This window comes from Cavia porcellus, unplaced genomic scaffold, assembly GCF_034190915.1.
Source record: "Cavia porcellus strain 051 isolate PalLab524CR breed Dunkin Hartley unplaced genomic scaffold, mCavPor4.1 scaffold_24, whole genome shotgun sequence".
NCBI lineage: Eukaryota > Metazoa > Chordata > Mammalia > Rodentia > Caviidae > Cavia > Cavia porcellus.
Window position 1 is genome coordinate 12170678 of NW_026947507.1, and position 17077 is coordinate 12187754.

General features: G+C 35.1%; 1 protein-coding gene across 2 annotated transcripts in view; it reads right to left on the reverse strand.

Moving 5' to 3' along the window:
* Positions 1 to 248: 248 nt before the first annotated feature.
* Positions 249 to 17077, reverse strand: part of Cfap96 (cilia and flagella associated protein 96) — a 32440-nt gene continuing 15611 nt past the window's right edge. For both annotated transcript variants that reach the window (XM_003469186.5, XM_023564822.2), the window contains exons 6-8: positions 12558 to 12737; positions 7784 to 7953; positions 249 to 5675 (exon numbers count right to left, since the gene is read on the reverse strand). In XM_003469186.5, coding sequence (XP_003469234.1) covers positions 5627 to 5675; positions 7784 to 7953; positions 12558 to 12737 — 399 coding nt within the window. In that variant the 3' untranslated portion in view covers positions 249 to 5626. The remainder of the gene's footprint in view (positions 5676 to 7783; positions 7954 to 12557; positions 12738 to 17077) is intronic.

The following is a 17077-nucleotide window of genomic DNA, read 5'->3' on the forward strand; positions in this document are numbered from 1 at the left end:
AATGGGAAACCAAGTAACTTGATGTCCAAATTGTCCGGGGGTAGGATGCCAGTGACCACTGACTCTTACCTCATCCTGTCTGAGTCTCAACAATAAAATTGTTTCCCAGGAAACTACCTATTGTGTTTATTTTCAAAGCTAAAGAAGAACAATAGTTGCAAGAAAATAAAAAATGAGACTATAGTTGTTAACTCTTAAATCAAATGTGTGTTCCTCTCCCAGCACTCAGAAATCTTTTAAGGAAGAGAGATTTTTTAAAATTTTATTTTAAAGAGGATAAAATTAAACAGAACAAAACAGATCATAAGAAAACAATTTAAGAAACACAGATTTCAAAGCAAGACCACCAGAGATTTTCACTGTCTATCATCTCTTGTTTTCTTCCAAATAGTTCATATCTTCACACACAGTGAATTCATACCGAACAAAACAGTACTAAACTGATCAGAACAGGATGATGAAGGCATTTTAGGTCTTCGAGACCAGACAATAGGGAAAACAATATTGGCTGTTATAGTATCTCTCATTCCTTTCAAAATAGCTGTCCAAAATAGCTTCAAAAGAAAACAGACTAATATCACTCTGGACAGAGAATAATAGTATTGCTAGATTTTATATCATGATGCTACAGAATGAGTACTGGGTATCTTAGTGTCTCTTCTTCTTCAGAGTATCTGTTCATTACATCATGCTTTATATAATCTATTCTCGTAAACTGTTTAGAAGTTCTACGCATACATGTATTTTACATATATATCTATCCTTTCTGTAGTAGAGGGAAAAACAAATCAAAACAAGACAACAAAACAAATTCCTAGAAAAATATGAAATGAAAAAGACATAAAACCACAATATTAGGTGATCTACAGTAAGTACCATGATGTCCCTTGTTATTTTCAATAGAATTGTCTATATCATCAGGCATAATATAATTGAACGTAGCACTACATAGCAATACTAATAAAAACAAAACATTGGAGACATTATAGGACTTCAAAGGCAGTTAATAATCAAACAGGAATGTGTATCCTATTGCATCTTGCTTTCAGAGTAGTTGCCTCTGCTCTTAGACTTGATAATACCATGCATACCAAATTTGAATAAAATCAATCGACGAAACAGCAATCTAACAAACCAGATTCAAATAAGATCAGTCATAGTAAGACCGTGTAAGTAATACAGGGCTTCAGGTTAAGTTAATAGGAAATTAAGGATAGTTACCATAGTATATCCTGCTATTTTTGGGATAGCTGTCTGTGCCCTCAAATCTAGTATGAGTAGACAGACTGGAAAAGAATAAAATCAAACAAAACAGAGCGATAAGAGTAATGTGGGTTTTAAATCCTGATACACTATTAACAATGTCCTCTGCCTTCCTTTTTTAGAGAATTCCTCCCCTTTCCCTTTCTCAGGGTGCTTTATATATTTTGGGTCTAACTCCTTTAGTTTTTAGATTGGCAGGGTGGGCAACACATTATCTACCTAAGTGGTTCTGAACCCTTACCCCTGAACTTGATCTTGAACTGTATTCTTTTACCTACTAAAGCCTCAAGGTTTTCCTTCCTTTTAGCTGAGTAGTTCTCCCCTGCACAAAAGTGTCATGTCTTTCCAACCTATCTGCAGCTGCTGGACGAGCTGTTCCTATTTCTCTCTGGTTCCCTGTCACACACAGCATTGTTTTCTCATCTTTGACTTTTGGTTAATTAACCCTGTTTCAGGTAGACTATATTTCCTATTCAGAGAATCTCAATGGACCCTATCTCCTGATCTACTCTGCCTGTGTTTCTTTTTGTTAGTGTATCAAGGTCATCTGTGTTAACAGATCATAGCCAACCTTCTCTGCCTCATCTATGCTATGCTATTTTTCTGCTGTTGGTTGTCTATTTTTCTCCTTCATTCCACTGTCTGCCCTGTTCATTGAGGCCCCTCTGTCACTGTTGCTAGAATCCTGGTGATTTTTTTTTCTCTCTCTCTAGAATATCCTTCAGTATTTTTTGTAGGGTTGGATTGGGGGTCATGAACTCCCACAGTTCCTCTTTGTCATAGAAACATCTTGTTTTTCCATTAATTTTGAGAGATAGTTTTGCAGGATTCACCAATCTGGGTTGATAAGTATTTTCTTTTATGGCTTGGAATACTTTGCTCCAAGCTCTTCTTGATTTGATAGTTTATGTCGAGAAGTCATGATCTTGATGGGTTTTCCTTTAAAGGTGATGTGTTTCTTTTGTCTGATGACTTTTAATATTCTGTTCTTGTGATGAATTGGGATCTTGATTATTATATGTCTGAGTGTAGATCTGCTTTGGTTGTGGCTGGCTGAAGTTCTATATGCCTCATATATCTAAATATCATTTCCTTTTCTTACTTTTGGGAAGTTTTCCTTAATTACTTCTGTGAATAGCCTTTGTATTTCATTTGTGTTTACTCCTGCTTCTTCACTCACATTTTTTATTCTTAAGTGATACATCCTCTTGTTGTCTTCTCACCTTTGTATTGTTACTTCCTAGTTCCTTGTTATTTTTAAGAGATCTTTCACGATCACACATTGCAAATCTACCTTCATTTTGAAAGTCTAACTTTAGTTTCTGTCAAGGAATTTTGTCAGCTTTCAACAGAGTTTTTAATTTCCTGGTAATCTCTTTGGATCTGTTTCATATATTCTAGATTTTGTTTATATTCTTCATCAAAAATTTCTCTCCTTTTTCTGGGTTCCTCCATTCTTCCATCTGTGTCTTCTTGAGAGGTGTTTAACATTTCTTTTATTAATCTTTTTATATCTTGCTTCACTTGAATTAGAATTTCAGTTTTAAGGTTGTCTATGAGATCACGAAGGTATTTCTTTATGTCCGCTGATGCTGTGTCTGATACTGCATGTTTGCTGCCCTTGATCTCTTTTGCATTTACCTCTCCTGGACTTATTTTCCCTGGTCAGTGGCTGGAGGCTTTTTCTTGTTTCTGTCTCTTGTCATGTTTCTGGTTTCTTTCAGACAGCTGTATGGTGGAGGTCTCAGGCTCTTTCTGTATTGCTTATGGTTTTTCTGAAGCATGCTGGCTAAGGGATTGCTGCCCTTTCCAATTTACTGTTGATCTGTGAGGTGCATGCAGGGACGATGTGGGCTGGCCCCTCTCCTCTGAGCCAGTCAACCAGCAAGTGCCTTCAGCATGTTAGTCTGTGCTGAGCGGATGTCACAGGTTCAGGTCAGTTTTGTCCCTGGCTATTGGGTCCTGACCAGGGGTGTGACCCAGCCCAAGCAGATTCCACCAGTCCTCCTTGGGCCAGGAGCAGCCGACTGATGCCACTGCAGTTCCAGGTTCAGGCCCGTCCTGCCGAATTCCAACATGTCCTCCAGCTGGTCACCCCCTCCACAGGACCAAATTCCTAGTACTCACCACGGGTTAGTGCAGCTCTCCACATTGGTTCCTCTCTGTGTTGCACCGTATTTTCCTGCCAAGGGCCTTGGGCTCACCAATCGCCATTTTCAGCATGAACATGAGTCATCTGACTCCACGGCATGCTCAGCACAGCGCGGGACCAGCTTCAGTTAGAGTGTATCTGATTCCAGCCTTTTGTCCACATTTGTCCTCCTTTCTTTCTTTTTCTTATTCCTCAGTTTCCTCCTGAGTCATGAGACTCCCTCTCCTTTCATCTGGTCTTCTCCATGGTGTTAAATTCTAGCATCTCTGTTGTTTTTCTCAAAGAGGCTCCCTACCCTGCTACCTATCAATCCGCCATCTTCCCAGGATCCAGGAGGACAGATTTGTTTAGCTCATGGTTTGTGGAAGTTTCAGTCCATATGCATTTGGCTCCAAGGCAGGTGGCTCATGGCAGAGGGCAATAGTTCATGGCAGCAAAAAACAGCAAAAGCAACAAGAGCCAAAAGCAGATCCGTGCCACACTCAGAAATCTTCATTTCTTTATCTGCATCACTATTGCTGTAACTAGTGTCTGCACTTATTTTTTTTCTGTAAATTGATATGAGTAGGCAACCTGTAGATAAAACCTGTGAATTGTCATACTTATAAGGTCCAGTAGGGCATTAGAAGATGCTCCCTTCTATGAATATTGTGTAAAGCATGTATTGCTTAAAAAGACATACTAGGAAAGCTGCAGCTAAAAGAAAGTTAAAATAGGCAGTTGCAGAGTTTTTAATACAGTCTATAATTATAAACCCATTATCTCAAAAGAATACATACATTTATAAGCTTATTGGGTAATATTAATAATAGAAAACTAAGTTTGAATCAGTTGTGTACACCTGGTAATTAGTCCTATTCTGAACACAAGTGGTACCTTTGAAGCACATTGTACTTGTGATGGTGTTTTTAGGATGTCCATTGACCACTGATTAATTATGAAACATGAAAATTTATTAAACATTTACTAATAGTAAAAATTCTCTGTACTATCTTGACACTTTTCAAAAGTCAGAAAAATATCTGGCTTTCTGGGCCTAGTGGGACATGCTTGTAATTCCAGCACTCGAAAGGCTGAGGCAGGAAAATCACAGTGAGTTCAAGGCCAGCCTGGGCTATGTAGCAAGAGCCTGTCTCAAAAGAAAAATCCGGCTTAATATCATTCACCTCTACTGGAATAAGAGTGACCCTCCCCCCCCAAAAAAGAAGAGGAGGTTTATAGCCTCTCTGCAGTCTGATTTCCAGCTGAAAGCTTAACCTGGCAGAGGGATAAGCATTAAGCAAGCACCACTGATAGAAAATATCTTCCCCAATATATTGTAGTAGGTATTTTAAATTTCTCTTTTTAAATACAAATGCTATGTGCTCCAGACCCTATTGAATGAAGACTGTGTTTATAGGCCACACTATGAATTACAGTAACATATTTTAAGAACAGATATTTTTAAAAGAGTCCTAGTGGGTGAAGAAGAAGCGAGAATATGGGAACTCAAGGTTGGGACTGAGGTAAGATGCACCAGAGAGGTGGTCTGGATATTCAGAGAAGAGCTTTACAGGACCACACAGCCAGAGCTCATCCTTTTTGCTAGTCATAAGATCCTGAGCCTATAGTCTCAACTTGTCTCCGGGTACCACTGGGTAAAGAATCTGATGTTTTGCATTAGTTAGAAATAGAAGGCATGATGCCACGTATATTTAAACATTTATCTCAGTACAGTGATATATACATACATGAATCATGTAGTATACATGGATTTAATATTTATCTCTACTGTTGAGTGTTTTGATAGGCCATGACAACTGATAACTATCAATACAATTTTCAGACATGTACTGCTAAGAATATACCAGAATTTGCTGTGTAATTTCTACCCTGGTTCTAGTCCACACACTTTACCTCTAGCCTCCAACTCTGAAATGTTTTAACATTAGGAATAAAGGTTTTAAAGTGATAGGACACATTTTAAGAGTTTATAAAATTTCAAAACATTGTATTGTTCTTAGAAACAGATCTAAAACTGTAAGTCAGCAAATACATATTATTAGCGAGCAATATTAAGTAGCAGTACTAAAGCCAGAAAAGTCACAATTGCAGTGTTACATTTCCTTTAAATGCTTGGGCTATCTGTTCCACAAACTTTTAAATCTTTTTCATATACTTATCCCTTGGTAATGAGTTACTGGAGTCCAGGAAGGCATTGTTTTTCAGTTGCTAATACGATTGGACTGAAGTAGCCTTGTAGTTCTTCGCATTCAGTGCCCTAAAAGTCCAAAAAAGAAGGTGCATTTAATTTTATAGGTGCAGGTAAAACATTCTTATAAACATTTTTGCATTAAAAACTTTAAATTAATATGCTTTAAAAACATATTAACAATCTAGATACAAGATTTTTTCTCACCAACTGAAAAACTTCTCTTTAATACAGTCAGATATTTTTATGATATGTACTTTAAGAAGAAAAACAATTATGGAGTAAATGTTAACTACTATGTACAAAGTTTATTAGTTTTAAAATTAGTACCATGAAGCTAAATTTTGACTTAGAGTTAATACTTGAGTTAAAAAGAGATTTCAATAAAAAAGTTACTAAACAGAAGATAAAAATTGATTTTTCCAAAGAATCAATTACTTTTCTCTTTTGCCCTGCTTTAAACATATATACTAAGATATCACAGAACTTTCTTGGAATTTTTTCCCCCAGCTGGATAGAAAGGAACACAGAATACCTGGAACCACTCCCTACAACCACATAAAATTCCATCTAGCTAAGGTGGATGTGATGAAGTAAATTCAATTTTATTGTCTGTTCAATTAGATAAAGTCATGCAGAATAATGATAGCTGGACATAGGACATAGCCAAAAAAACCCTCCATATCTCCTGTTTCCAAAGTCAATACTAATTAGCCAAGACTGGATTTTATTCCTAGAGACAACAGTTTCATTAAATTGTACAAATTCCCCCAGTATTTAGATATATCACTTGGCTATATAAGGGAAGCTCAGAGGAACAGATTAGTTTTATTTTTTTCAGAAAATTTGAATTTTGCTAGATCAGTTTTTTGTACTTCACAGAATTTTCACCAAAGTACTTTGGAGAGTACTTAAAATATGAATGAATAAGTTGCCACAACATCTATATTACCACCATTCAAAATATATTCCCAAAACCTATTCACTGAACCCACATAAGAAATCAACAGCACATGGTAGTCTTGAATAGCTTGGATTAGCTAAATATTGCATCTGAAGAAGATTGTTTACTTTGCCTACAGTTACCTCCTTTATGATACCATATAATTTAACTTCTATTTATCATGTGGTGATGATGCATGGTCAAAGTATTTTGTATTGGAGTTTGGAGGAATATTTTATTTGACATCAAATATTAATGCACTGTGTTTTCAGATAGTTCCCATGCTATTACCTTAACAAAATTGAATTCGTGAGATAGGCTGGGTGTGGTGGTGCACACCTGAAAGCCCGGCTCTATGGGAGACTGAGACATGAGGAACTCAAATTCAAGCCAGCCTGGGCTACATAGTGAGACTCAGTCTTAAAAAATAAATTCATGGGAAAGATATCAATGTTAGTATTCCTCATGAGGTGTACCCCTGGTGTAGTACAAATTTATACATGATAATCAAAGGACTAAAGGCCACACGAATGTATACAACATTCTGTAGTTAATGCTATCAACATATACAAATAAGCAATAACCCCATTTAACACATACTTTAAGCACTTGCCATTCAGAAAATATTATTCTGAAGAATATAATAATCAAATACAATTACATAGATCAAATAACTATAATGTAAGAAGTGATTGCACCATAAAAGACACAGGTTATAAAGATAAAGAAGTTCAGTATATACTCCATCTAAAGATATTAGTACAAGTTTTATAGAAAGAAGGCATAAATCAGAAGAAACAAACTTTACCCGTAGTGCATCGGGGCAGCTGAAAAGTGGTGTATGCATTTCATTTAGCTGAAGGACAAAATCCATCTCCGTAGGGGAGGACAGCATGATAATGGGTTACAGCCACTTCGCAAGGGGCCTTTAGTTCTATATATCAAACATCTGAACCTATGTAACATTTAATAGTATACTTTTTCTCAAAGCATTATGTAATATTTGCATTTTTTATTAGCCAGAATAGTTTCTGCTCTCAACAGCATTATTTCAGAGTTAAGGATAAAACTCTCAAGCATCATTTAGATTCTTCACAATTGATGCGACATTTTGAGAAATAGCCAACATCATTTGTCATTTTCAAAAATGTATATGGAAAAGATTCTTCTAACAAAGTCTAAAAGTTGAAAATACTTTTTCTTGATTTGAGGACCAAACATAAGATATTCCTACCTTCTGACATTCAGAGCCATTATACTTTCAACTGGTCTGCTTTTTGGTCCCACTGACGGATGAAAAACCTTAGCTTCTTTTCTAGAAATATCCCTTTCCAATTTGACTGTGTAAGGGTCAGCAGAATGTAATGGGTAAGGTTCAAAGGTTCCTGCCTTCATTCCACCAGCCTACAGGTAAAAATAAGAGAATTTATTATGACGTTATAAACTGCTTCACAAAATTAGGTTGTCAAGTTCATACATACTGTTGTAGTTTATGGATTAGTCTTATATTCAAAGTAATTTATCTACACTGTCTGACTCAAATACTAGCAAAGGGTCTCCCTACCAGTGATTTTATAAGGCTAAAACACTATTAACTCTTAAGTCAATAAAAATGAAAATGTTTGTAGTAAGGTAATAGTCCAAGCTGTTGCCAAGCCTTAATATTTTGGTGAAAGTTCATCCAGTCAGCCTATCACCTGAGGACCTGTTACCGAAGGAATGAAATGTACTTATTTTTATAGGAAAAGAAACAGAGCTTGGCATTAGCAGGAGTATATGAAATTCCTGTCAATGATGATAACATATAATCCTTCAAAAAAAGTAAGAGTAACACATGGAAATAGGGAAAATATGACCTACTTTATAACTTGCTAATCTAGTTAGGGATTTTCTTCTACCTATATATAGGGCAAACATTTGATTTTTAAATTGATTTGTCAGAATATTTACCTTTATATGATGGTCATTTTAAAAACTATAGAATTATAACTGCCCCCGTTTAACTAGATATCCTTTTGCTTGTAGTGTCTAAACTAAAACTCTGTGACTCCAAATTAATTCATTTGAAAGATATAATAACTTCTCAAGTTCTCCAAATAGAAAACACATGCATTTGAAGAGCAAAATAATAAGAAAACTTAAGAAAAATAAGATAATTTAAAAATGGAAAAGGAAAATTAAATAGAATTTGCTAGGGGCTGGGGATTTAGCTCAGCGGCATAAGCGCCTGCCTTGCAAGCAGGCAGTCGTGAGTTCGATTCCTGGTACCGATAAAAATGAAAAACACGAAAAAGACAAAAAATAAATAAATAAATAGAATTTGCTAAAAAATATATACACAATTGAGTAGTTCATTTGGAAGCAAATGGCCACCCATGAGCACCTCTTATAATTTTAGAAGCCAAAGGTAACTTGTATTAATCTCATGATGTCTCAATAAATTTAGTATTAAAATACTTATGTTTTCTTTTCCTGACCTATACATTTTTTGGTGAAATAAACCTGCCAAATGATGCCATAAGAATAAATGAAAGCCACGTGTGATGCACACACCTGTAATCCCAACTACTAAGGAGGCTGAAATAGAAAGACAGCAAGTTTGAGGCTAGACTGGACAACTTACTGAGTCCTGCCTCAAGAAATAAAAAAGGCTGGAGAAGCGACTCAGTGGAGCACTTAGCTACCATGTGCAATGCCCTGGGTAAACTAATAAGCTAAAAGTAATACACCAAAACTAATAAATTAAGTAGACAAAGCAATACAGGAATTAAGGGGGAAAAAAAGTCAGTCATGGTAGTATATCACTGTCATCCAAGAGCTTGGAAAGGCTGAGTCAGGAAGACTGTGAGTTCAAACCTAGCCTGGGCAACTTAGTGATTAACAAGACCCTGTCTCAAAATGGAAAATGAAAAAGAACCCAAGATACATCTCAGGGCAAAGGTCTTGGTTTTATTTCCAAGTGCTGAAGAAAAAAAAAAAGAGTAAGATAAAAGAGTATGTAGAGACATATTTATATAGAATATCAAAACATACAAGATCTTTATAAGCTTCTGTGTTAATAAATTTGAAAACTGAATGAAATGATTTTCTAAGAAAATATAAGTGCTCAAAATTGACCAAAAGGAAATTAAAAGAAAAAAAAACTAGAGAAAACAGACAGGAATCATACAAGAACTAAGAAAGTTAACCAAGAGCTAACCTGTAACGGGGATAAATCCAGATTTCTCATGCTATTTAAGCTGCTATAGAACGGAGAAAGGAAACTTCCCCAATAATTTTTAAATGCTAGCATCCACTTATACAAAAATGTCAAGGCATTAAAAATGTACAGTCACATTTCATATTATAAAGCAAGGGCTGCTAGTGTAGCTTAGCCATACAGCACTTGCTTAACGTGTACAGACCCTGCGCACACTCCTCAGCACCAAAACAAAAATTATAGGTGCAAAACTACCCAGTAAAACATTAGCAGATAAAACACAGAATTAAAGTTGAATAGAACAACACCAAGTAAGATTCATCCCAAGAAACATATTATTTGCATTATAGCAAAGAAAAAAAGATAATCTATATCAATCAGTTTATAAAATTCAACATATACCTGATAAAATTCAGTGAAATAAAGCATATGTTCCTCAATTATTCTTTCTTTTAAAATTTTATTTAAAAGGAAAACAAAAACAAAAACAAAACAGTGTAAGGATACAAGTAATACAGAACTACAAAAAAAAAAAAAACAGTAAGAAATCACCAGTTAATAGATTACACATTGTCATCTTAGAAATAGTTGCTCAAGTCACAGGATCAAAGCATACAAAGTGGACATTCAAACAGTGAGACTGCAAACAGTTGTGTTCAAAGATCCAACAAAAACTTAGTAATATGGTCATCTATCCTAACACACCTAAACACACTTGCAGTTGTATCCTTTAGAGCACTTTTTTTCCCTCTCTTTTTTACAACAAAATTTACACATTTTGGGGTTTATTACTCCCATAGTTCTTATTACTTTTTTTTTGGAAGAGAATAAAACCAAATATGACAAAAAAATGCTATCAGTCAAAACCAAGGATAGACATAGCACATGATGTAAAAACAGAGTACAAGGTTATCAACAATGGTTATCAACATTGTCTCTTGCTCCCTTAAAAAGAATTGCCTATATCATTAGGTATATAATAAAGTTCAACAAAACAATACAGAACAAGACCAATAAAATCTAAACATTGTTAACATTACAGGACTTCAAAAGAAGATAACAGTCAAACCAGAATGGGCATCATAGTGAATCTTATTGCCTTCAAAGTAGTTGCCTGTACCTTCAAACTTGATACAATCAAACAGAATGGAACAGAGTGTAATCAGTCAAAACAAGATAGTGGGAGTGATACAGGGCTTCAAATCAAGTTAATAGGAAATCAAAAAGTTACTATAATATATCCTGCTAATTTTTTTGTTTTTTCCCCTTAATTAAAAAGATAATTTAAAAAATCATTTTTTAATGAATAAGGGGGAGACTGAGATAAAAGAGGACATACATAACACCATAACAATACAGGTCAAAGCATGGCAATTTCAGCAACCGAGTGCTTCACCACCAAATAACCCAACTTAATAGTAGTTACCATAGTGTCTTTTTCCTTGAAATATTTGAATGTAACTTCATATACTATAGCATCAAACGTATCAAGACAGTATGAAACCAATTATTCTTATATTTAGCATCTATAAAAATAAACAGAAGTAACCCTATTAAAATCAAGCATAAGAAGTTTTTTTGGTTTTCTTTTTTAATTTTATAAAATAATTCTCGATAATAAAGTGAGGTAATAGCTAACGTAATTATTCCAAAGAGCAATAAGGTTAGACCACCTAATATTACATTTAATAGTAATTAACAGTGATCTGGCAGAAATAAGCAAGTCACTCAAACACAATGAAAATTCAAAACTATATACTCAAGAACAAGAAATTTGATTTCATAAATATGGTATTTCAAAATAGAGGTGTTAAAAATTGTTCTATCAGGGAGATTAGAAAAAAATTTTAATCAGTTTTATTGCGGTCTCACACAGAATAAACTGCAACTACTTAAAGTGTCTGATTCTGTGAGTTCTGATGGCTATTCATACCCTTAAAACTGCCACTACAACAGAAGCCCAGAGCACTTCCCTCCTCCTCAGAGCGCCATCGTGCTTCCAAACTGTATTAGGAAAAACATGAAAACTAAGTACTTACCTCACTCTTTAAGTGTAACACATTTAAAGATTTAAAAGGAAAAAAAGGTAAGGCTAATATAACAAATCAAAGAGGTGCATATTCTGTTATTGATGGTTAAAAAAGCCATTTTTCAAGACATGCACTTTACCACAAAGTTTATTTATCATATTGATAAATTTGATAATATCAAATTATTAAATTTCTGAACAGCATAAAATGAAATAACAAAAGATCCAACAGGTTAGAAAAATTAATTTTAACAAAATTGACAAAAAAACAGTATCCATAATACAGGAACAGTTAGTTTCAAAAACAAGTTAGTTTCAAAAACATAAAGATTCTAAGAGAAAATCCACAGAGAAAATAGATAATTCACAGAAAGAAAGAAAAAAGAAAAAGGATACACCAAAGTTTCCAAACTGGCAGAGTACTTCTATTTTTATTTTTACTAGTTGTAAATTTCTGGGGCAGGGCAAGTTTTAGTCATCATTTCAAATATTACAGATGGCTAGCTTTTTTATGTTTTTTTTTTTTTTTTTAAAATAGGCCTTAAGACCAAAAAGTTATTTCAAAAAAGTAAACTCAAATACATTTGAAGTGATTTGTAATTACTGCATTACACTAGTGAGACTCTGTGGCTTTATATAACTTCAAAAAATCAGTTTCATGATTCTTAGCATTCACACAAAGAAAAGTTAATTACTCAAATGGGTAATAAAATAATTTAACGTTTAAAAGCTGTATTTCTTTATAATGCTTACTTTTTTATTCTGAAATTTTTAACTTACCTTTTTACCAGGAGAAGAGGGTTTAAAAGGTTTAGGAAGTGGTTGTTTCTTCGCTTCGCTTTTAACTGGCGGTAAAGACTTATCAGAAAAATAAGGATTACTGTCAAAATATTCCTTTGGGTAAAGATTTAACTTGAAAGGTCCCCCTTTCAGTAAACGATGGTGTTCTTCATTTTGTTTCTGTAAATTAAAGTGTTGGAAATTATAAAGCAAAAATTGTACAAATTGGAAATGACTTAAAGTAAATTTCCTGTTCAGTTTTAACATGCAAATTCAGGGCTGAGGGCGTACCTCACTGGTAGAATATTTGCCTACCAGTGTGAGGCCTTGGGTTCTAGTCCTACCACTGCACACACACACATGCAAATGCACACACATAGTACATACATATATAAAGACACATAGGCACATATACTTTCATACTGTTGGATATATTGGTTTTAAAAATGCTTTTATTAAAGATATACCTACTTATGAACAGGCATAACTCTAATTCTTCATTTTGGATATGAATTTATTAGAAACATAGAAGTCTATTTGTCATCTGACCAAATCAATATTAATTATCTAGGCAATATGTTGGCAGTAAAATAAAGGATTGATCTCAGTTGAAATCCCAGCCTCTTCATGATTTTCAGCATTTCTTGGGAAAATTGGAGAGTTACTAGTCCTTGTAGTGTCATATCTTCTTCAATTGTAAATGAGAATATTACCTCTTCCCAGAGAGTCTTGTAAAGATTAAATGGCATTTTCTACATAAAATACCTGGTACATTGCAGGCCCTCAATAAGTGTCAGTTTTTACATCTAACAATAAGGACTACTTTTTATATGATACTATATTTATAATATTTTAGCTACATGGTATTCATTATTATATATTCATGGTATTCATCATTATTATAATTATTAATATGGGAAATACTAGTATAAAAATGCTAGCCATTTATAACAAAGTAGCAAAAACTCATATTGTGAAATACAGATTCAAAAATACAAATATGAAGTGAATATTTGTTTTTCATATTTTGCTAACACAAACTTTGATAATTCATCATTCAACACAGTGAACTAAAAATATTTAAATGAAATCTATAATAGTTACTTAAGAGAAGACTAGTTTATACTATTAGGAATTCTGACACAGATCTTTCAGAATTTTTTTATTCCTTTTACATTCTTCTCTTATGCCCCCTCCTTCCTCCATTCCGCAGAACTTCCACCAGTTTTTGGTAACTTACCCTCCCCTCTTCTACTTCACAAAATTGTACTAACAATATGAGTATTCTGTGTAGCCTATGGGGAAATGTTTTTGAAATTTTAACTTTCATAGGAATCCCTTAATAATCTAAATGACAAGTTACCAAACTCTTCTCTCAAAGATTTCTTTATTTCTTTGAGAAATCTTGGAGATTTGATTGCATGTTGTTACCCTGAGTGATTCTGATACATGTTGTTATGTGGCAATACTTCGATGATCATCTTTTTTACTACAGTGTGATTACATTCCAAAAAATACTGTATTTGTTTCTCCAGCTCATTTAGAATATTTGATTGAGAACTGATCAGCACAAACATGAGAAAATTGCTTAAAGCCAAAAAAAGAACCACTTAGAAGAATTAGAGGTAACAATAACTGGTTCTCACAAAAATCAGGAGGTAGCCCTGGTTCTGACTAAACATGCTACAAAACTTCATAATCCATGGAGTGGTGGCACAGAAAACATCAAAGTTCTGGCCTCTGTGGTGGTAATAATTATCCCTACCCCAACCACTGTTGTCCCACTAGATAAAGCTTAAAAGCAACCCAAAAATAACAAACTAAACTGCTAAGTAATTTAACTACATTACAGAGTAAGCCCAAAAATATTATGAGAATACAAAAACATATAGTTCCCAGTGATTAAGATTCAATCAAAAATTACTAGAAATACAAAGTAGAAAAATACGACCCATACTGAAAAGAAAAATTATTCAAAATCAATTAAGAAAAAACAATCAATTATGAACCAACACTGTTAACAATTGGTAGAAAACATTAAAACAATAATTATAAATAAATTTCATATGTTCCTTCAAATTAAGTGGAAATACGAAAGATACATATGTAAGAAGTATTCAAATCAGGGGCTGGGGATTTAGCTCAGCAGCATAAGCGCCTGCCTTGCAAACAGGCAGTCGTGAGTTCGACCCCTGTTACCGATAAAAACGGGAAAAAAAAAAAAAAAAAAAAAGAAGTATTCAAATCAATCTTCTGGAGAAAAACCACAAGGTATGAGATTAAAAATACATTGAATTCAATGGCATTAACAATTTATTGGTAATTACAGAAGAATAGATTAGTGACTTGAAGATAAAGCAAGAGAAACCACCCAAAGCAAACTGATGAGGAAGGGGAAAGACTTTTAAAATGTGAACAGGGAGACTTTCAGGAAGATAGCAGAGCAGTAAGCAGCAGCAGGACAGACTCTGTGATTCAGAATCCGCACATTGGACTATAACAGTTCACAGAATAAAAGGAGGAGGAAGGTGGAGCTCTATGATCCAGGAAGGATCTCAAAGGAGAGCGGCAGCCCACAGAGACAGACCTCAACACAAAAGAAAAGGTGGCAAACTGCACTCTCTCTCCAACGCCCAGCTCGTAGTGCAACAGACAAGGCACAGCGGAGGCAGGTGATGCCAGGGCCTCCATGGCGGGTCACTCCAGAGGACTCCACAGAGTGGCTCACCTGTTTGCAGTGGACTATGTGAACCACAATGGCTAGTGAGTGACTACAGTCCAAGCATCCCTTGGAGAGGGAGCTTGGTCAGCTGAACCCGGGACTCAGAGCAGCCTTGCGTTGGCTTCGTCCCAAAGGCTCCACTGACTGGCTGAGGCACAACTGTGGGACACATCCCAGGGTCAGGGAGCAGAGGCCAGGTCAGCAAGACACAACCAGAATGCTGCAGGCTGAACAGCTCAGGCCCCAACCTCACAGTCAGAAGCAGGATCTGCCTGAACTTCTGTGGAAGTGAAAGCCACTGAGCTGTCACCCTGCCCTAATGGTACTGCAGTCTTGCCCAGATCATCCAGGACAGGTTGGGGCTCTGTTTGCCTCCTCCATCTACCAGAGTCAACAGAGATGTGTCTGCAGTTAGACACTGCCACAAAACTGCAGACCCCGGAGATAACCACACACAAAATCGCAGAGAAATCTCTTTTTTTCTGCCTTACTTTTGGTAATATTTTCCTTTCTTTTTTTTTTTCATTGTTTTTTCACAATGTCAACATTGTTTTTAGTTTTTGTTTTTGTTTGGTTTTTGATTACAGTTAGTTCTTGCTTTTGCTTTTGCTTTTCTTTTCATCCTGTCTTCTTTACAAGTTTCCCAAAGTCTGGCCTAATCTTTATCTTTCAACCTGGCTCCTGATCTCTTTCTCTTCCATTATTTATCTATGTTTCCCTGTTAAACCTTTTAAATTTTCTTCCCTGAGGTTAAAATTGCTGTATGGAGGAGCCATTTCCTGTATATAATTTTCTGATTTGGTTTAGACTTTGCTATATAACTATGAATCTTGTATCCATGTTATAAGGTGGCAAACTAACAGTTACCACATCATTTTCTAGGCTGTTCTTGGTGTTATTGTTATTAGTGATTGCAGTACTTGAGCCAAAGTGACATGGCTGCTGTGATCAGTTCTTCTTCCCCATCTACAAATACTGAGATTGTCTGGGGGTCACAAACAATACCATATTCCAGCACCAAAGAACTGGGTATTAGGCCAAATTTATTCACATTCCTAATAAACTGAAGAGGCAGGATCTTGGTACAAACTCAAAACCTAAAAGCCAGATGCACCTAGAAGATGTCTCTGCAAGGTCTTCATTTCCTCAGGAGATCTTGATATTAGTAACAAAGCTACCTACTATAAGCAATTTATGAGCATCAAAGTAGAAAACAGAATTTAAAAAATAGAAAATAAGAAGACACAGAAGCAAGATGAAGCCCCAGATATCAGGCTCACACAAGGCTAATCAGGGGGTCAGTGAAGTAGAAGAAACCAAAAGCCACACACCTGAATTTCCTGAAATGATAGCAGTAGAAATAACAAAGCAGATGACTAAGTTTCTATAAAAAAAATCACAAATAATTTCACAGATAACTAACTAATGACCACAATGAAGGATACAATTAGTGAATCTAGAGTAGATACACATTAAAAAATAAGGGAGCATAGGAAGGTGATGGAAACAATGAATGCTCAACACAGGAAAAAGCAGGTTCTATGAAATAGATTCAAACATATATCCAGGAGATTAAAACTTCTATTGAAAGTATATACAGTAGAATCAATATGAAGATAGAATATCAAAGCTAGAAGACAGGTTTGCATTAGAGATCACCAAATGAAAGACTTCTTAAAAATAGAAGGGATCGGGGGCTGGGGATTTAGCTCAGTGGCATAAGCGCCTGCCTTGCAAGCAGGCAGTCATGAGTTCGATCTCTGATACCGGTAAAAATACAAAACAAAAAAAAAAAATA